Here is a 22,596-nt window from a genome sequence, read left to right as displayed (position 1 = left end):
TTCTGACCATCTAGCAGATCCAAAACCAGGGAAGCTCTGCCCATGAGGGCACGGGGACCACACAGCCCCAGGTCCTGCCGGCTGACAGGCAGGACGGTGTCACCGGAGGGGCGGGGAGGGGACGGCTGCAGCCTCCAGGCTGGGAGCCATCTGTCAGCCCGGGAGGGGAGGGAGGGAGGCTGCTGCTTTAGGGAAAGAGGAGATTTTTCTCCCGTTGTTTTTATCCTGCAGGACTCAACAAATTAAGCCCCCAAGAACTGCCAATCAACAGTTGATATTGGCTCAAATCCCAAAAGGCCCAGAGCTGCTGCAGAGCCGATTCCTGCACAGCCTGCTCCCTTGCGAAGGCAGCTGCCTTCCTGGCGAAGGCTGCTCTCCGGAGCCCTGTCCTCCTCTGAGCCCGTCCTCCAGGCGGCTAACAGCAGATACAGGAGCCATGCAAGACAGCTGAACCGGTTTTGGAGAATATAAAGCCCCTGACACCACAAGTAATTCCACATCTCTCATCTTAGAGGCTGGGAAAGAGAGACCTCGAGAGGGAAGAACCATGGCTGGAGGGAGGACGGGCACTGGGCAGCAAGAGAAACAAACCCCAGGGACGTGGGGGTCTTGAAGGGAGGGCGCAGGCCACACAGGCAAGGTGGCGGGGAGAAGGGGGGGGGCGGATGGTGAAGGGACGTGAAATTGCAGGAACAAGAACCACATTGAGATCTCTGTGGAAGAAGGATAAAAATAGAGGGAAAGAGAAGAGAAACTGACGGGCTGCATACGAGGAGGGAGTGGGAGGAATATCACTACCGATATGGAGGCCAAAGTCAGGAGGCTGCGAGCAGATAAAAGTGCTATGCAATGTCTTCCCCTCCATCAGGAAGGGCTTAGCTATCCATACATTCAAGAGGAAAGGGCTGGGAAACCCCAGTGACTTAGAGCTTGCCAGTGCAGGGGAGCCGGCAGGCACGGCCGGCTCCGGGGAGCCCTCCAGGGAGGCAGGCGGCTCCTCCTTTCCAGAACTACCGCCGACCGGCTGCACAAAGCAGCACGCACGCAGCGGGGTGTGCCGAGGGGGCCGCACATGTTGAAGTGGCTCTACTAGAAGTGCTCGCTCACGTGGATTAGCCCAATAAAGAAAAACAGAACTATTCTGCCCATTAGGAAAGGCTAAAACCTGTCCCAAATCCCACAGTGGGGCCACACCTGTGAGCATGCGTGTAATTTACTTAGATAGCGATACTACGGATGAAGAAAAATGCAGTCATTAATGTAGAGGAAGAAAAATCTACTTAAAATATATTTTAGTTAAGTTACATAGTAGGCCTCTCTATCCTAACATCATTGGCTTCTACTATGACTTAATCAAATCTTAATCAAATGCACATAACTATAGACAGGAGTTACTGTATGCATTTAAATAATAAAAGGATTTCTGGAATTATTTAGAAAATTAATTAAGAGTATTTGTCACTCAGCAGCGAACAACTATTTGCGAGTCAGGTGACTTAAACACATTTTAATCCAAATCAGCCGGAGCATTAACAATGGTTTTATTTGGATTTTTTAAAAAACCAATCCTTTAGACTATCAAATGACTGTTCAATCTTCCAGAGACAATGAGAAAATAGATAAACCAACAAGGGACTATCTAAATTTGATGGTCTTTGTCTTAAAAAAAAGACTGAAGGAAATACAATGAAAGCATATACTTACTGAACACTGCAATTTAAACGGTTTTGTATTAGTAGTGAAAGCAGCACATGTGATAAGGTCTGGGTCGTCGCCTTCGTTCCACTGTGCCAGGATACTGTCACAATAAACAGACACGCCAGCCTTTGACAGCGCCTCCTGAACAGCACTTTCGATTTCGTTGTTGTTAAGGCAAGTAACGTTTGAGCTGAGTGGAGGCTGTACGAGATGTATGCGAGAACCATCAATTCCAAGAGATAAGAGGGTTTCTACTGTGGTGTAAATGTCAATTGTATTCCCATAGACAATGACGTTCCCTATGGGAAAAAAAGGGGGAAAAATTTCTAAGACGTACAATGAAAACCTTATTAGTATAACTCAGATGATAATAACACAAAATTGCTCTCTTTGACCCTCTTATTTCTCTGATGCTATGAAGCAAACAATGTTACCTAGCAACAGTAGCTAAGATAATTTAGTGAAGAATCTGTACAAAACATCCCACAAAGTAGGCAAGTACTTAAATAGAAGTATGACATTCATTCTGACCCCATAATTTGAAATTATTTTGATTGAAAATCCTCTTGGGGGGGGGGGGGAAGGTTTTTATTTTGCTCTCCCCTCTCTCCTCAATTTTGCTCATTCAAAGGACTTATTGGCGGGGGGCGGGCAGGAGCAAATTAAATACATCACGCAGAAAAAAACCCACAAACTGTGGAAAGACCAAGTGATAGAAAACAAGCCGTTGTGCAATACGGGAGGTCACCAGTGCTGCCGCTTCCTTCCGCAAAAGCCGTATCTCCAGACAAGGGAGACGCCCCTGCAGAGGCACCCCCGGGCCTGCTGCGCGCTGCGGGCCGCCTTGCCGCACCCAGCTGCCCCCGAGGGGCACGGGCGGCCCAGCCGCTCGACGGGGGCGGCCGGCAGCTCGGCCCTGCTCTCCGAAGACGGCTGCTTCCCTCCACTGCACGTCGGAGGATGCCCCAACCTAAATGCCTCGAGTACGTGCTCCGAACCAGCCAGCCTCCATCCTTGCACACTGCCTAGGAATCGGCAAGCTTGAGACAGACATTTCTGATCAGTTGGTATAAAAACAGTGTTTGGACATTGCTGCTCCTTTTGCGGCGCGTTACCGCTACAGCAGAAACCACTATGTAAACCAGCTGCATCTTTCCACCCGCTGGGTGAAGGGAGCTCCGATTCCAACCCACACCTCCCACCTTCCAGGGGAGCGCCCGTAACTACAAAGCTGCAGGCTATATGGTAGGATCTTGCAAATTCTCCTACTGAGGCGGTGCCACTTCAAACTGCACAGTTAAAGCTGAGAGCGAATACGTGAGGATGGGGAGGAAGCAAAATGTGACTCTCCAGCCTAATGGCTAAAGCCCTCCTGGCAAAGAGGGAGGCAGAGCTGGGATGCGTCGGAGCACATGCGCTTTATCTAAGGGTGGTTTAATATAAAACACAACTGTTCCTCTGAGCAGGGACTGAAACGTGCTTCTCTCCTCCCTGTTCCCTCCATCTCCCTGCTCGGAACAGGAACCTTTTTACTGCTCCGCGATCCACTAAGCCTTCAGGTAATCCATACAAAATGGCACAGGTCTCGTAGGACAGACTGGGAACTCCTCTCCCCGTGGCTAAGGACCCTTTGGTACGACAGCCGCAGCCAAGCTCCTGCCTGAGCAAAGGAGGTCGAGCCCAGGCTTGTGGGCTCCTCCGTGCACACAACCACCAGCTCTGCCCCTGTGCTGCGTTCAACCGCCCCAGCAACCGGCTCAAGCTGCAAGGCCAAGTAAGGCCTTCAGTAAGACATCAGCTCCTACACGTTAAGTCTGATGGGTGTTTCAGTACACCAAGAATCCGATCCGTCAGCACAAGGATGCATGAAACGCACGTTCCCAGTGCATTTCATGACCCACACCTGGCCAGCGCTGCTGGTCAGCAGGTGCATTTATTGCTTTCTGGGAAATCCCTGGCAGAAATAGCAAATAACTGAGCCATACCTACACAAGCTAACACGTAAACACCCTGCAATAGAGGACATCATACACTCCAGCATGGAGCTGGGAGAAAGGAAACTGCAGAAAAGCTAACACTCCCCAAGTGCCGCATTTCCAGGTAATGTGTGCAACCAGAAGGAAGCCAGTGCACAAGTCCCAGGCCATCCCAGGCTCGTCCAGTCTCAGATTGAAGCTGGGGGATAATACAGAGGACACAGGGCCTGATAGGAGAAGACTGATGATGTGGCAGAATTTTCTCTATGAGCTCTATGAAAATAACTTGTAGTCCGGCATTGAAGGAAAAGCGTAGGGTGGAATGTACTAAAGAAAAAACAGGGCTGAAACATATGAGGTGTTTCAGGAATGGCCTTTAATTGACATAAACAGCAGCTGGCACTGGCTCCTCACAGACTACATAGCAGTAACTGCAATAAAAATTTGGACAAACTGCTGACTTTCCTACAAAACTGGCTTGATCTTGACTTCTGGCAGCGGTTTTTTCCCAACGTGGCACTGCAGTAAGCAGTGACGAGCAGGTACGAGTGCCTCATGCGACTAACTTGCACGTCTATCTCGGCACTGGCCTTTATGTCTCGCTACAAGTGACAGCATCCCCTACAACCTAAATTTTATTATTTCATAGGGTAAACTAATTTCACTGGGACCATGTTTTACTGCATGAGACACAGAGCAATACTAACAGAGCATACACAAGGCCCTAGCTCCCAAGAATATTAAAAATTGTTAACAGATGTTCTATTATTCCCCTTTGACTACAAGGTTATTTTATTTGTCCATATCAGTTTGGCTACTTGTAGCTGCCAAATAAACATCTCTCTTCATAACTGCCAGAGAAAAGAATTATCCCATGATTACACATGCTCAGAAGTGATAGAAAGCATATTCTTACTGTTCACATCAATGACCAGAGGGACAGGACAATTTTACCTGCAAATGTATTCATCTGAAATCATAAGAAGAAAGAGATCTTACTACTTTCATGAATATAATACAGAATATGTGTAACGTGTGATAATGGGAATTCCGTCCAATGTGCACATTGCTCAGCTGACTTGCCCAGCCAGAAGAACCCATTCCGTTGCTCCCGCCTGCCAGGACGCCTATCTGCAGGCAGCACTGGCCTCACGAGAGCGCCAAAAAAGAAGGAAGCCATAAGACTGATCCATTTTTTTCACTGCTGCAGCAGGGTGTAATGCAAGAAGTAAACAAACAGCACTAGTGGTGAAATACAACCTTCGATATGTTCATTGTTAGTAATCTAATGTGCTAATAGCGCAGGTAAGAACGCAGTATGTGCATGCTGACAGCCTCACGTGACATTTACACGCCTTCAGTTAGCAAGGGGTGACACACATAAGCAGCTGCAGAGGATGGAGCGGCTGGGAAAGGGGAATGAGAAGTGCTTACCAAAGGCACAGCCTGGCAAAGTTTTATTCTGACTCTACGGCAAGCAAGTCTGGGCAACCGAGAGATCCTCACCATTGGGCAGAACCAGCCTCTTTGCAGGGAAGTTCGGTTATTGCATTATACGTTGGCATTTTTGTATATACAAGATCAGATTCAAGCCCTGCATTTCTCAAGGAAAATTAAAATTCTGCTTTATATGGTAATATTAAATACAACTATATTAGATCAAAGAAAGCAATGCTCCTTTACTGACCTCTTGTAAATCAACAATTTACGGTTTCTGCTTATTACAATATTAGTGGCTTTTTAGATTACAGTGCTAGTAGTCTAGGAACTACAGATATTCATTATGGACTGAAATTATGTTCACTGGACAGATAGCAGTTCCTCAGGATGCTTTTATTATTTAACTACATGAAAATGTATCTATCTGTGAGTAAACATAATAATCTTCCACGGAAAAAAGCAGCTATAAATAAAGACCGTTAGAGTAGTTTTATCATTTATTACTAGAATGTCAGCGTTCTGCAGCAGAGCAGGCTCATTCATTTTCCACAAGTGGAAGCACAAGATTTCAGTGACCCTAGCATGACCTGAATCTTTTTAGTTTGCAAAAGCTAAAGGAGAAAACCAGTATTAGCTAAAGCATCGGTGGCTCCAGTTGGTGATTCATGCACTGGAATTTTAATGCGATAGTATTCCTACAAACACGCTTTTAATAAGGCAGTAAACTATGTTTAGGTAAAGAGAAAAAATAATTGCTCCATTTTGGGCCATTAAAGCAGTTTTGTTCCTTACTTTACTCCCATCCTACTTTTTATTTTCATGGAAAGTGCAGGGCTAATAGGAGATGAATTTCAATTAGTCACAATTACAGTTATAATAGGTTACATGCATTAGGCGGCTGGGTTTCATCAGAGAAGCTGCAGCGGCAGCCGTCGGGGCTGGTGCTCGCCCTGCTCCCGGGCGCTCGGCAGCGGGAGGCCCTTCCGGAGCTGCCAGCACAACCGGCCGGGGGCAAAGGCCTCCGGCCCCCGCTCGGGGGACCACGCTGCAGCCAGCCGAGGAGCCAGCAGTGGTAGCCACGGCCCTCCCATGGGCTCCTCGAGCCACACCTGCTGCTGAGCGCCGGCCAGCTTCTCCCACCGCCTCTCCTTGCCTGAGGTGAGGAGCAGCGCAGGGAGGAAGGCTGCAGCAACCGCGCTGCTGCCCATCCTTGGTGGCGCAGTCACTGCCGGGAGCACCGCTGCTGGCGGCACGGTGTGCGCCAACGCCTCCCACCAGCACATGCTACCGAGCTGATCCTGCTCTACTTACGGCCCGCAAAAAGCATCCACTGATTTCATCCAGAATGAAGTGGTACCCAGTGCTCACAGAGGGAAGAAAAGCAATTAAAAACCCTACCTTAACTCTTAATTAAAAGCTGCTCTCAAAATCAGTGCCACCAAACGAAGATTTCATCCAATTAGGCTAATAAGACTCACATTGTGAAGCTCGGTGATTAACACTTTCCTTTACAAAACCTCCAGAACCACAGGTGGTCTTGAAGGTGCATTCAGCCTCCCTTGTCCGGGGCTTTTCTCCCCCCGCAGGGCAGCTCCATGCGCTCGCTGCGCCGGGCGCCGCTGAGAGCTGCTCCCTGCCCGAGCCCCCGGGCTGGCTACGTGGGACCCCGGCGGGCCCGTCCAGCGGCCGAGCCAGGAGAACGGGGCTCAGCGCAGCAGGCTCCGGGCTACTTTTGATAAACGTAGCAAACGGCTGAATAAGAGGAGCACAAATAGAAGAAAGTTGTGTGGAGAAAAGACCCAGTATAAGCTGAGAAGAATTATTATTGTATCTGAAGTGGGAGGGTGCAATGTCTATTTCTGTGCAGCTATGATAACCAGCATATACAGTTTTACTCGCCACTTCATTTTCTTTAAACATAAGCAAATCCTGTTTTTTAATGTTTTGAATTCTAACATGTTTAAAGCAGGTTAGTAGGAATTTGACAAACAATACAGTTTTGATGAGATGAAATAACGAGGTGTAATATTACTCTTTATTGAAGGCAAAAGGAGGATCCGGAGAATTTCAGGGATGAAAAGTAAACACAAACGTAAAACTTCGGTCATCCTGGTAGAGTGGTAGCATGGTCTGCAGAGAGCCGCCAGACATCCAGACCAATTGCTGAACTCCACAAGAGCCTTGCTCTGCACCTCCGTGAGCCCATCGCCTATTAGGCTGCCTCCAGAATAGGCTAGGGGCTGAAAAATGGACTCATTTTCAGAAAGAGTACGGATCTAGATCTATGATCAAGTCTGGAAGAACAACATTCGTAAGAAATACAGCTGGAAAAAGCAGCAGGGTGAGGAAGAACAGAAACAGAGATAGGTGGAGAAAGACTTCTCCAGCTGGGCACTCTTTAGAGCTTACATCTGCGGTGGCAGAGAACATGAAGTGGGAAGAGCAGTGAAAGGGAACTGGAGCCAGCGGCAGGGTGGGGAGAAAGGGGGAGGCATCGTGTCTCCCACAGACCACGTCTCCAAAAAGTCCCTCCAGACTGGCCTCATCAGGAGTTGTGGATTTAGCTTATAACTGAAGACAGGATAGCGCCTAAATTAAGATATCCAGCTTTACACCACAACAAAAGTCAGCAGCAATAATGAAATTGTGATTAACGTAATATTCATTCAGTATTAATAATAATAAAGGTGCATTTGTCCCAAAGCAGATGAGGTGCTGCAAGACTGCCATTCGCCTGCAGAGCCACCCTCCCGGGTGCCCTGCGTCCCAGCCAGCGGCTGCGTTTCTGCACAGGTGTACTGGAGCACATTCCAGGACTGGGCACGCACGGATTTACATTACAGACGAGGAGTAGCAACAGGAAAAAACTAACAACTTCATCTGTTTATGCAAACGCAGCTGTGTGCATCAGCTGGAAAACAGGCGGAGCAGGACTGCTGCAGAGGCTCTATCCACATGCCTGAGGCCAGGAGGCTGTTTGAGGAAAATGTGAGCGGAAACGTTCTCATGTTTATGATCTCCTGTCCTGTTCACAGCAAGACTTGGAGGATGATAAAGAAACTTCCAGTGTCTTGAGAACTTCCCTAAAGGTCTGCCAAGCAGGACATGAACCTTACAGACCACACCAACTAACTACCAAGTTTCGTTACGTTTTCTACAAACGAGCCAGGCAAACTACATCTTTAGGAAACTCCTGTCGTTGCACTCGGTCAACGGGAACTTTCCACAGCAACAGCTTTCCTGCTGTGAACCCTGGCCTAACTCAGATTCGGCACACAGAACTGACATTACATGAATTCATTTACGGTTTGGTCTCTTTTTCTGCAGTTGAAGGTTTAACTTGGAAGCCTGGAGGATTCCAGACATTTTCAATAGCATATGCATTCAGTGAATGAACTAATGAATATATGAACAATGCAACCGTGAACAGGCCGAGGAAATACAAGTATGGTGGACATCTGCACAAATGTGTGATTTTAAGGGTTAAAAAGAAAATACTGGGAGCCTGCACGTGAAAAATCTGTAACTGATGTAACCGAATAGAAGATGACAGATACTGAAAAAACCCACTTCCTAATTTAAACCTGTTTTCTTTGTGTTAAGCCTCAAATCTAGATATTTTTCTATACAACAGAAAAACACATCCACTAATTAAATTATTATTTAATTGGCTAATTAATGACTCCAGCCAGATTTGCATTTGGGACTCATTTTGTTTTATATAATAATTATAGATAATTAATCTATCTCAAGCCTTTCTTTCCTAGCTAAATATGCTGAGTATCAAAAATGACAACAAATTGTAAATTAATCTGGAAAACAAAGCACAGCAGATGAAAGACTTTGTTAGAATTAATCAGGCACTAATTATACCATGGAATTAAGGAAACAATAAACCTAGAAAACATTTCTGTAAATGCGCGCGTGTTAACGACAACCCTTACCTTCTGAGCTGAGGACGTTTTCTTTCAGCCAGTGCATTGCCTTTAAGCAGTCCTGATCGTCATTGAGAGTAAAATGATTGGAAGGGACTTTCCCTGTGTATCTCTGTGGCCACTTACTTATGACTTCTCTATTAGTTGGGAGTTTACTGATATCTGCTCCAGTGGGGGACAGGACCTGGAAGACAGGAATAAAGGAGTGAACGAATATATGGCATATATCTTGGGAGAACCGTTAGGAAAGATTTTAAAAAACAATGGCACAAGCCATTTGACTACCTAAGGGTTGCTCTCCTCATACATCCTAACCCTTCTTAACGTTCAGCAGCAGCAAACACATCAGTGGCCACAGAGGAAATAGATTCATGCTAGTCTGAGTACACACGCACACAGGCACACACATGTGTGTATTCCATATTTTGTATGGGATATGGGCGACTATTTTAAACAGCAGTGCCGGAACAAGCGACTAACAATACAGGCAAAATGCAACTGAAAGGGACTTCATAGCGAACAGCAGAAATGCATAAATATACAGTTGAAGGGTCTCTGCAGCTATTGGAATAACATACGCCTTTAAATGACACGTGAAAATTCTTTATGCAGCAAGACTGCCTCCATCTTTTGTCAGCAAAAATCAACTTTCTAAAATAAGGGAGATTTTGTCCCAGAGAAAGGGACCAAAACCTGCTTGATGGTTAAAAATGCCAGGATTCAATGAAGTGTTAATTGTATAATATTACTTTACAGTAACAAATTCAATCTGAATTATACAGAGCAAAAAAGAGAATCTCATCTATGACTTCTACAGCACCAGTGATTAACGTCCTGAACAATGTTCTCACTGCCAATTGGATCAACTGAAATAATATTCGGTCACATGAAAACAGGCATGACATCAAAAGATCTTACCTACCCAACAAGTAAATCCTCTTAATCATACTGAATAATGTTTTACTAGGCATTAACTTGACTGCTTACCAAAGAAGGGACTACTTATAAAAGGGATGGACTACAGCTCTGTGTAATAAAACAGAAATCAGATGATAAAAATAATTCCTTCCTATTTTTTATAGAGCTTAAAAGTGAGAATAGATGACGTTAGGTTTTCTTCTTGAAGGCAGATAAAACCCGAGTTTTCCCTTGCTTGCATTATCTTTCTCCTGCAGTGTAGTTACTTCCCATAACTTATTTTGCAAGTCTGAGTTACCTCCAAACTTCTTTTTTTAGGAGCACTTAAAGCCATTCAGCCCATTCTTCAACTTTTGTTTCACCCAGGTTTCACTATGGGGCTGAACATACCTCACATTCACGACTGTGACTTAGGGTGAACAGCACCGTAAAAACCTGTAGTCAGATGCTCGGTTTGATCTCCTGATTTTAAAGGCAAAATACCTTGCTTGTGACTCCTATCCAAAACCAATCAGTAAGGCAAAATCACCGCAGGCAACGGGGCTATACAAGAGATGGACGTTTGGTTTACATAGTCTGAAGGCCATGTGATGATACACAAGAACAAACCCTGCCCGGGATGCCCGAGTCGAAAATGAGACTGTAGGGCTGGAGATGAGTTTGATTCTACATTTCCCACGTAACGAAGGGTCTGCCTCAATAGCGCTGGAAACTCAACTGTGTGCTACAATAACACACAGCACCACGTATGTGCCTAAGCACGGTCATCACGCGAGATGAGCAATTAATTTGATAAGGAATTCTCTCCATGGCCAAAACCAGGTCAAACGGTGTTAGACCAGCTGGAGTTAAGTCTCCTGTGGCTGGGGCCACATGTCAATTGGGCCTACTCTTCAGCAGGATTAATGGTCATGGTGGCAAAAATACTGGCAGCTTTGCTTAGTATCCGATACTGAGCAGTGACATTGCTGGTAGAAAATTTTGTAAAACCTCTCATCTCCTCCCGATTCTATAGCCGCACTGAAATAGTACAGCCTGCTACGCTGAGGGGCTGCAAGCTTCCTGGCGATACACTTGCTAAGGACTACTTACTGCTTCGCTAATCACAGACACACCATTCACTGTAAAAACCAAATATATTATTATGTTTTTCACTCCGCACACAATCATACCTGGTATTTCTGTCCCGTACAGAGAACAAGGTAGTCATATGGTACTTCTTTCTCCTTGGAAACAACTACATATTTGGCAGCACGATTTATGCCAGTCATTTTACCAACCACAACGTTAACCCAGGAACAAAGTGACATCTGTGCATAATCTTCATCATTAAAACAGTGGCTGTGAAGAAAGAATATCTGTAAGTGACATTTCAGCAGCTGACAGCAGGCATTAATTAGACATCTGGTGAGTTAGCCCAAGTCCCCTAGTGGTTCAAGTCTGTTCTCTCGCTGTGAATTTACGGCAGTCTATAGTAAAAGATTAGTCATTATGAAATACTCAGTTACAAATTGACAACTTTCTGCTAAAACCAAACAATCCCTCCCAGCACTGGGCCATACAACCACATAATTTAAAAAATAAAGTCAGAAATATATGCTTTACTCCGCTTTTTCTTTGCAGGCTGATGCAATCGGGAGACTTTTGCACCTGCAAAGAAAATATTTTAACAGTCTAATTCTTTCTCCTATACAAGACTCCCTTAGTAAGTTTTTTTGGTTCATTTTCGCTTCATTTGGTATTCAACTTCACCAGTAGTGGCTATGGTGAGACACAAATGCAGTGAAGGCACCACTGGCATATTAACACCCGTGTTCCAAAGTATTAGCCTGAAAAGTGTAAAAATAAATAAAAAGCTAGGAGAACAGTTGTTCAGAGCTAGAAGTAAAAGGCAGAGATCTCGAATTTTCTCCTGGTGACCCCCTTCCAAATGAACTGCCCCCCTCCCCTCAAGCTTTCAGAAGTCTCTAAGATGCCACTGAATTCCTCTGCAAGATGAACTGAATATTAACAGGAATAAAGGAGAAACTATCACATAGGCTATCCTAAAGAAAACAAAATCAGCAGGTAAATGACAGAAGAAGAGACAAACTGTGCAGATGTGAAAAAACATTAATCCTCACTAATTTGTAACTGAACAACAATTTATTCTTAATGAAAATGGGGAAGCAACTTTTATAATTTCAAAGCAATTACCTTCAGTGCTAGGTTACAAACAATATAAAGGTTTGTCCGTTTTAAGAAGCAGAGCCTTGTTCCATACGGTAGTTACTGTTTCCAGTACTGTTTGTCCCTCAAAGTCTTATGGACTAAGTGTCGTCCAAATGAGATACCTCGACAGAAATCTGATTTTCAGGGGTGTATGGTGCGCACATTCTGAGCGCCACGCTCTGGCAGTGTTAATTCAGTATCAGTACCAAAAAACTAAGGAACCTAAAATCACTTGTCGATTTTGAAAATCTCAGGCAAGGTTTACTTTTGCAGCTCTGCAATTTCAGCAGGGTTACAGCCTGTTTTCAGTGTAAAGTATCACATACATCCCGATGTATGATGGCAGTATCAAAGATCTGGAAGCTGCTACTTAAAAAGCCAATTTTGAAGCAAAATCCAAATGGAACAAAACCTCTTTTACTGCCTCAGTAATGAAAATTAAAATTATTTCAAAAGGTCTTTTATGACTCAGAGTATGCCCCCACCCTGCCCAACTAAGCAAATACCGTATTTATTCATTATTGCATTTGTACTACCCTCTCTGCTTAGTAGACTTCTGGAAAGACAAAGATTCCTGAAGATAAAATACTTCAATACAGATGTACAATACACACATCATTATAAAACGCATGGAGGACCAGAGGTAATATTTTCAACAAGGTCCGTTATGACTCTCGAACACCACCGAGTCTTGCAATAGCCCATTATGAAAATACACAGTATGCTGCTGGCCATTCTGCAAATCCAGCGAGACTCAACTCAAGAACTTCCTGACGCTGAAAACTTAAACCAGGCAAAATTCTGTTAAATGAGGTCCTTTCAGTAGAAAGGAAGATTAATGCTAATCCCAAACCCATTTATAGCTTTGTAGAGGGATGAACCCGCAGGACCTAGGGAAAAGGAATGCCACAGGTTTTAAACAAGCAAGAACGACGAATGGCTGGTGTGACACAGATGCCTGGTTCATGAGATCAGAGTGACGTGGCAAGAAGAGGGAACTGCACATCTCGTGTGAAAGGAAGCCGAGCCTCACCCCTGCGAGCACTACATGGCTATGAAGCAAGATGGGAATGGCCAGTAAATAAATCCTGGCCTTCACCCAGCCTGTGATCTGACGTCACTGCAGAAAAAATATCCCATCTACCAAATAAAGCTCACGGCCATTCAGAGGCTCAAGAACTTTCTACTTTACTTTCTATCAATACCGAGTGATGAAAAATATTCCACTTTCTTCCACAGGACTAAATGTAACGTGATTAAATAGAAGGGGACTCAGCTCATGTTCAAGCATTTGATACCTTTGTATTATACCAGTGACTGCAGCAGAGAATGCCGGAGAGACTCAGCACTAACAGTTGTTATTTTGCCATTAGTACCAGAATACACATTCTAAAACAGAGCTGATTGCTACACATTAATTGTTGCTACCGAGCTCCCAAAATTGTCATACAGGATGCCACAGATACAAATAAAGTTGTTTTCATGACCTGAAGAATTTTAGGACTGAATGACCAGGCTTTCTGAGGTGCTCCGCATCCTCTGTACTCACAAATACCTGAGGCAAATAAATAAGGAAAGAAAACCGCTGACAATTCTAAACTGTAATCATGCAGAAATCTATAAATAAAAAGGACATCAAGGACAGATGAGGGTTTTCAAAAGCACCTTTATAATTGAGGTGCAGAGCTCCCAGGAGACTGACACTCCAAAATCACAGGGATGCTTTCAAAAATCACACCCTGCGGAGTTCAATTTTCACTCTTAATCTGCTTTCAGATTTTAACAGCTAATTCTGGTGAGGCAGCTATGAACTGCAACTTTCCGTCAGGAAGGATGTTTTGTTACTACAACTCTTTTTCACAGTATACTTCAGAAAAAGAGTACATGCTCTCATGTAAGCATATAACCCCTTCATTTACTGATTTCTGCTTAAACACCCCCCTTTCTACAATAAAAAAATTAACTCAGGTAGCTACTTATATAAGATTCCTTGACAGGGCAAAATTCCAAACGAGATAAGCTAGTTTTAAACAGGTTCACATCACACCATTTCCAAGTCTTTGTAGAGATTTCATTTTTAAGGTTCAGCAAGCAGACATCGAGTTGTTTTGTCATTTTAAGAGCTGGCCCTTTAGCGCATTGCTGCAGAGTAAAAGATTTGGTAAAAAACAATGCGCAGGTTCCTAAGAGTCACATGCCAAACCTAAATAAGTTATGCTAAGTTCATTCCCCAGCCATTCAAAATAACTGATTCATTTTAATTCCGTGCTTCTCAACGTCCAGAGCAATCGTGTTCTTGTCTACAGTGAGGATTCCTAGTCGCTATTCCAAAATAATAAATCAAATAAAGCCATCAAAACAAATATACTAAATTTAAGTGAGAATTACGCACTGTGAATTTTAACGAGGTAAGATTTTACCCTACTAGATGGAAGATACTTTACTTATCAGCACACAAGAAAACTCGTGAAACGTCTGACCGCTCGCTAGACACAAGCGTAGCTCTCTGCCGCAGTCTTCCCTTCAGCTGTTTTGCACCAGGCCGTGGCTCTGCCAGCCCAGGGGAGGCAGGGGTAAGGGACGGCGCTCTGGCTGGGACTGGAGACGGACTGCTACAGCCCGGTGACTGGCGCACAAGTAGCTCACAAGCAGCAGAGTTGATGCAGCGCGGTTCTTCCAAATTTATCAACAGCAATAATCCTAAACTTTCCCTCGTACAATTCCCGCTATCATCAGTCTGCACCTCACCACGTGGCTGCTCTAAGTAGATCACTGGTCACATTGCTAATATAAATTCTTACATGTTCTTTTGTTCAGCATTATTTGGAACAAAACTCATGGAAGTTAAAAACTAAATAATATTTAAAAAGCAAGGATACATCTTTTGTCATTTTTCTTTAACCTGGAGATCTAAACAATCTAAGAAGCCTTGAAAAGCAGAGACCAGTGTCCTGGTATAAGACAATGGATTGCTGTCCTGAAGTTACTGCTTTAGCAGTATTTCCCTAGTAATAATTATATTCAACTCATTTCACAGGTGAATGCATGTTGTATAGACAAAGTGGATTATTTTGAGGCTATCTGTCTCCATATCTATCTAAAATTTAGGACAAGTTCACAATGAATTACAAAGTGTAATGTTTTCCTTTGAAGCTATGGAAGCGTTTAGATATTAAAATCAAACCTGTTAATTAAAAATCTTCTGTGTTTGGAGCCCGGTAGGTCTTTTCCTGGAAGGCCATGAATTGAAATCAAGGTCAGATTGTTGAACTTCAGATGCGGACTGTGGAAATAAAAACAAAATGCCACGGTTCAACCAGTGTAAGTTTGCTGAGGCTCCGTGCGGTACAAGCATAATGGGAGTGCATTTCAGCGTATGCTTATACAGGGTGTTTACAGCTTAGCTTCCCAGTCCATCACTCTGACTTTCGAGCTGTACAACATCCAGCACAACATTGTCTCAACCCTGACAGATATCTAGACGCTATCACGTAACTCACAAGCTCTGTTCCTAAGACCTTACGGCAGGCCTTACCTTCCATGACTGCAAAAGGTATCGTAAGAGCCCCGAGTCTTTGCTCAGACACCTTTGCTGTTCATAGCTCACCTTCTGTAAGCTGCGGGAAAGGGAAAAAAGAATTCCCGACAACTTGTAATTTGTCTGCTTTCTGCAACAGGTCTACTGAAATTAGGAGGGCATATCAAAGGAACAGCATAGATTTTAATTCCATGTTCAGGGGGATACAGAAAGCAATTCCTTCACACAGGCCAGGTACAAAGCGTTTTGTCACCTTGCTAAGATGCATGTGTCTTTGGACACAAAAAGAAGAATACTTTCCACCGTAGTTTCATTAACGCCAGAGTGCGGCGGGGAACAAGACTGACAGTATGTTGAACTAAATGTGATCTGACATTTAAAAACAAATAAATATTATGAGTGATTAAGCCTTCTAATCTTCAAGGCTTTCTGTAAGTTAAGTATGGATTGATGCAAATGGTACAAAGGAATCAGAATGTTTTTTATCAACCAATGTTAATTTGTTATTCATACGTTTAAAAAATATATTCAAACAAAGTTAAAGGTCATACTTAAACCAAGGAATTTCAAGGTTATGGCTGCCCCTCTCAAAATGCATATTAATAGTTTAATTCTGGATTATGGATTATCTATGGTAAATCTCCATGCATACTCAGGCCGAGCGCGATGTAATAAATAACCTTAATGTAACAGAGTGCATATATTTATACAGATTATGGGCCTGATTCTCATTTAAATTAAGGTCACTCTGCAGAGGTGGGTGTAAACAGAATTTGCTCTTCATTTATGGCCACATTATGCTGGCCGAGTGATACAAAGTAGTCTTCATGTAAATGAGAGCGAGCCCGATAGTTAGGCTGAACTGGAAGCGCAGAGAATGCCATCTGCACTCAGGCAGCACTCCTAGCCGGGTGCAAACGTGAACAATTACAATAACTTTACACGCCGAAATAGCATGACTCCTTGGCATTTAGTTTACATGTAATTATGAGGAAAATTACTACAACAGTACATAAACATCCTAGACATTCTCCTATCCTGCCTGCCCTCATAGCAATGCAGTTTCTTTTCAGCTTAGAGCCGAAATCATCTCTGTACATGCTGCGTGGCCTCTTGCCAAGAGGTCTCCGAATCCAGGTGCTACAATAACATGAAGTTTAAATTACGTTAACAATGTTTAGGATGAAAATGTTGCAAGCGTGCATCAGAAAAATGGCAGAACGAAGGGCCTAGGCAACATTAATATGCCCCTTTTGCATGACTGCACTATGATGTACTTTATTGATCTGGTCACATACGATTTTCTTCTGCAGATGCTCTACCTCTATTTAGTCCATACACCGTCATCCAGTATTTCCACAGTCATATGGTACTTGTTCAGTTCTTCCCCATTGAGCGTGAGGCTTCAATTCAGACCTTTCACTCAGTACAATTTACTAACTAATGATTTACTTCTACCTCAGCGCTCCCATGGCATTCCCATATGCCCCAAACATTAATTCATGTTTCCCATTCATTAATCTTGCAGGCATCAAAATGTTGATTAGCATCTCCTTAGAATACTGTGATGAAATGAGTCATATCTTTGATGCCCATTCTACACTGAGAGAAATCAAGGCACAAAGAGAATTGGATTAAAGCTCTCAAAAAGGCGTGCGGCTGTTGGAGGCAGAACCGAGGGGGCCCGGAGGCCGGTGCCTGCCGGCGCCCCGGGCTCAGAGCGCGGGCACGCTGCCCTCCCGGGGCCCGGGGCCGCAGAGCTCCGCGCGGATCCATCCGAATAACGGTCACGTTTTCAAACGGGGCGGCGGCGGGGAGGAGGGGGGATTCTTCTCCCGCTAAGAAACAAAATTTGTTAAATGTTTAAGCACAGGCTGGCATTTGTGAGAATTATCAGACTCTTTAAATAAAATAAGTTAAAAAAAAAAAATCCTAGTATTACAAAAGCTTGATTTCAGAACTGTAGCTGGTATGCCTAACCTTAGGGTTTTAAATATATACACGGGCACTTAAATACAAGCCTGAAGACCAGAGGCAAACTGACAGTGCTTAGCCAGGGTCACCGCCCGGCACCGGCCCCAGGGCTACAGGAGGTACCAGGTTTGAGTACTTTGACCAGGGACTGTTACGCACCTTACCACACTCCCTATCGTTCTCCCCTTTCCTCTACGTTGCATTATTATTTCTAGGCGAATAGAAGAATGGTTTATTTATTATGGCTTTTGATTCCTCACTGCTGCCTAAAAGCTCTTAATAACTGAAAACCAGCAAAGGCTCTGAGAAGCAGGTAGTGCACGTTAGGAGAGTCAATGTCTTACGTGCTTCTACTATATATAACAACGCCTAATAGGAAGTAGGGTAAAAGCAGAGGTGAAAAATTTGGTGAAGAAGTCTTCAAGTTAAGAGCCTGAACCGATGCAACATTAAACAAGTGCACCTGCATTTTAGAAGCAAATAATTCCAGCAGGGATTCATGTTGCTGTGGATACAAAGGGAAGAACAGCTCAAAGATACTGGTAAAGCAGGGAGGGATTAGAGTATCTAGGGAAATAAGTAAAAGGTATTGGGTTTCATTGCACAGTTCTAGAGGACAGCTACAAAAAAAAAGTCTAAACACCCTTGTCCTCGAAATAAAACAGGATTGCCCATTTACTGTGAGCATAATCAAAGGAACAAACAAAAGTTTTAGTACATTACTTATATGTATCCTGACATTTGCGAATCTGTTAGAATATTCCTTGCTAGTTTTTCTGGATTTTTTGCCTGATGTCTTGCTACCTCCTCCCCCCCCCCCCCCCCCATGTGTGTGGTGTGATGATGGAGGCTTAGATGGTAGAAACTGCCTGAACAAATGATTTAATTAATTGCTTTCATTAAACCCCTCATTATTACAAATAAGTCAAATCACTTTTGTTACAAAAAATAAAGTGCAGTAGTCTACATGAACCTAAGAGTTTCAATTTATTTGAAACAAAGCATCACACTTTTTTTTTTAATTTTTCCAGTTCTTTATAAAAACTAAAATAAAAAAGGATGACAGAAGATAGTGCTTTATCTGGCTACCAAAATTGTAACTAGGTGCACTATTCTCCTGTACACATAATCTTTAAACAATAACTTTCATATCTGAAATTATAACCTATCCAAAAGTAAAGTCCTAATTATACTGTATCCTCAATGTCGCTGCAGCAGAGCACTTGCAAAAATGGCTGCTCTAGATCATTCTGAAAATGGTACCAAATAGTCTGTTTTCTGCACTTGATGCTGAAAACTTAGATGTGATAAATTCTTGCATTAATGAAACTTTGAAATCAGAGAAATCTCTGTCCTGCAACAAAAAAAAGGAACCTTAAGATTTTTGCGGGGAGGAAGGAGCCCAGAATGAGAGATGATGATAAAAAAAAAGCGTCCCAGCAGGCAATAACCTGGGGTCCAAGGCACAGAAACACAAAGTGCGCAGGTGTAAGTCTCACTGTAAAAGGCAGATATGGACAGTAGTTCTCCTCTTCCCAACTAATTTCACAATTTATCCAAAGTAGGATTTTTTTTGTTGTTGCTTTAAGGAAAGATCAGCACCCCAAACATTTCAAGAACAAAGTAATTGGGATGTGACTTGGAGAACAGACTTCTCCAAAAGGAAAGGGCTTTCTAATACATTTTCCAGCTCTACACAAAACTGCAAATAGAAGTGCTCAGCTTAACAAAGCTTGCTAATATTAATAACACTGCCACGGAACCCCCCCCTCATTCATATTCTCACTAAAGGATAAATACGTTACGTAGCACTATAGGCTTTCTTTGAGTGATCTTTACGAGCAATGTGTTTTCATATTGCCACTATGCTAAATTGCTTTTGTTTGCTTGGACAAAGCCCATTGCTTTCGCTGGCAGAGCTGTAAAAGCCTTCACCCCTCTCTCCACTCCCTCCCACCCTCTGGGCAGCTACATTGGACTCAGGCACGTAAGAATCAACACAAGATCAGGTATGAAGATGGGTGAAAACACAGCAAAACCGTTGCCCTGTATGATGCTCAGGCTGCCATTTAGTGGTATGAAGGCTCCACAACTGATCCTACAGCACTTGGTTATTATGCTTTTAGTAAGCGAGTCAGTAACAGAAGCAGCAGAAAGGGTTTATTGTTTGTATCAACAATTACCAAAAGCGTCTGTTCTCAAGAACCTTATGTAAGTGCATCAATTACAGACCTCAGAACAGGATTTCAGCTTAACTGCTGACCAACAGATGTCCATCTAGAAGTTATCCCTCTTTAATTACGAGTAAACAAAGATAAGCCAGTTCTCCATTGGATCAACCTTAGGAAAAAGTGTTAAGATTGTGAATGAATTTGCTCAATGAAAGAAGGGATAACAAAGTCTTTACTGGGACACTTTTCAATGCAAGGGTCAAGAAAGGGGTTTTCCACATATCCCTTTGTTCTATAAACTGCACCCATGCTGACTCTTCCTCCCAAGGCCAGCGATAGATGTATCAAGAACACCACCAACTGAAATAAAAAGTGAGTCTAATTGTCAATAGCCCACGTTTAATCTGACCGCCACTTTCGACACCAGGGGACAGATAAGTCAGTTGCTTACTTCAGTGGGAGAATTCACATCCGTTTCTTCCCAGAACAGGACTATTCCCATGCCAAGACAGGCCACAACACGGGTGAAATTCACCATCCTTTTTAATTTCAGAAAACGCTCTTCTAAATTGTGCAGAACAGAGATTAAAAGGAAAATGTTTGGTTCTGATTTTGGTTTTAAAAAAAAAAATCAAGATGCAATTTCTTTAAAAAAAAAAAAGCTGCTTTTTTTAAAATCACAGCTCAGCAAAATATTTCCTCATGGCCCAGTTACTTCCTCCTGATAGCAAAACAACATCCCCCCTTCAAAAACTTACATTTTGATGGACCAGTGCTTTTTATTAAAGTACTGGTTTTTTCAGAAACTTCCCACCAGGTTCACTGGTGATTCAGCCTGTAAGCCCAGGCCATGAAAGCCACTGCTGCCACCGCTTTTGACATCTTAGCAAGAATCATTAAAAAAGCCAAGTAATATTTACTTTGACCTTTGACTAACACCCTGCAAGGATGCTGCGAGTGTTGCCCTCTCCCCAGCTGGCAGCTCTTCCTCACTGGGTCTCTCTCCAAACTTGGAACTTGATGGTTTGGTTCTACACAGGGTTTGGAGGCACCTCCTTGGTGCTATCACAAGACCAAAAAGAAAAGAAAGAAAGAAAAAAAACCACCACCGCAACCAACCCCACAGACTTTCCAAGCACCATTTTGAAGATAACTACATTTTTTTGCCCCCACTATGCCTACTGGAAGATGTTCTCTTTTCCACAGCGATGATTCTCGCTAACTTCTGGCCCGCATTTGTTGGATGCCAGTTTAGGTCTACTTGAACTGGATAAGGACATCAATCATGAACTTAAATAGCTGGGGTTTTTTCATGTTTAAGATAGACTTATTCTTGCAAAGCTTCTGTTGCCCCTGGAATTGTCACTTTACCTCCTGTTGTTCACCAAATTTTTTCTGCTTTCTGCTTCCTTCTTCGCTCTCGCTAAAGCCTGCGTCCCCTCCCTGACCCTAGCTCATGTGGTGTCCGTCCCCTGCAGCAGCCAACCCTTCTCCAACACCCCATCTCAAAAGCTGTTCCTCTCCAGTTACATTTTGATTCTCCTGCTAGGGAAGACCAGTTAGTCCTCTCACTTTTTTGCCTTTCACTGGTTAGTCCTAGGTTCCCTTCCATCTTCTAACTGTAATGCTCGTCTCTCTTTTGTCCTCTGTGCTGACCCTTTTCCTAGACAATGTAATTAAAGCCATTAGCAACTCTGACTCTGCTGCATTTCAATTCTTGTATTAATTTCTCCTTTTTTAGGTAGCTTTACATCACCCCACAATCTTGATTTCTCCCTGATCGTTACCGAACATGTCTTTGTCCAGTTTCTTCTTTCAAACTCCCATCCATGTCGTAACTCCTGTTTCTGAAACAACTCAGCCACTCGTCTGTCACTGTCACTGCTTTGATGCCTGCTAACCACCTCTCATTTCCCAGCAACTGTTTTTGCTTTCCTCCCCTAGGTCAGCTTGTCACCTCAGCTTTCCCTATTCTTTTTTGCACCATTCTTCTCTAGTGATTGTGGCTCTTCACTGTAATCCAGTTGAGTCTTTTTTCCTTTGTTAGACTAATTCTTTTCCACGCTTTGCTTCTCAACCCATATTGATCTTTGCAATTTTACCACTAAGCTCTTCTCCCTCCCTTAACCACCCCTGGTTAAGCTTTCTTCTCAGAAGCCTCTTCGACTCTGCACCTTGCCAGTACGTGCAAGGCGCATACCAGGCTTCGAAGGCGCATCTCAATTAACACGTGCAACATACAAACCCTGGAGTACAGCATTTAAGAGCAAGCTTCTAACGTAACTTAAAACTAAGTCTTAAGTGCTTGCTTATTCACATATTTGCCTATTTACTCCTCTAGTGTAATATCACTTCAGGCTCAAATGTGAACTGCCTTAGCATTCTGCACTGAGAAACACTGCGAGCATAAACTGTTTGTAGCAAAGCACTAACCAAATCATGACTCATCTGACAACCCAGCTACACATTTCTTAGGAGGCTCTCTCAAAAACTATAGTATTCACTCAGGATCTGTGGTATTCACAGGATCTAGCTTATTAAAGTCAGCATGGCAAAGTCCTTACAGTATGAACTGTTATGTGACAGAACAGGACAATCTAAAGAGCTCTTTCCTTGGCCCGTACAAAATACATAGCTGAATCAGACACATCCACACACTTAGGTGGGGACATCCATAGCTGCAAGATTAGCACTACCATCCCAAATGTAAGTTGGCTTGGAATTTACCAAACCAA

The 22,596-nt window shown here is 43.4% G+C and overlaps 1 protein-coding gene across 1 annotated transcript in view; it reads right to left on the bottom strand.

Moving 5' to 3' along the window:
- Nucleotides 1–22,596, bottom strand: part of CFAP61 (cilia and flagella associated protein 61) — a gene marked incomplete at its 5' end in the record, with an annotated part of 114,048 nt that overhangs the window by 33,148 nt on the left and 58,304 nt on the right. Inside the window, 4 exons of the mRNA XM_082305627.1 lie at nt 1,705–1,997; nt 9,059–9,233; nt 11,140–11,308; nt 15,363–15,461. Coding sequence (XP_082161753.1) covers nt 1,705–1,997; nt 9,059–9,233; nt 11,140–11,308; nt 15,363–15,461 — 736 coding nt within the window. The remainder of the gene's footprint in view (nt 1–1,704; nt 1,998–9,058; nt 9,234–11,139; nt 11,309–15,362; nt 15,462–22,596) is intronic.

This window comes from Platalea leucorodia (genome assembly GCF_965183815.1).
Source record: "Platalea leucorodia genome assembly, chromosome: 3".
Lineage (NCBI taxonomy): Eukaryota > Metazoa > Chordata > Aves > Pelecaniformes > Threskiornithidae > Platalea > Platalea leucorodia.
Note: the sequence above shows the minus strand (reverse complement) of the source record. Positions and strands in the feature narration are given on the sequence as shown.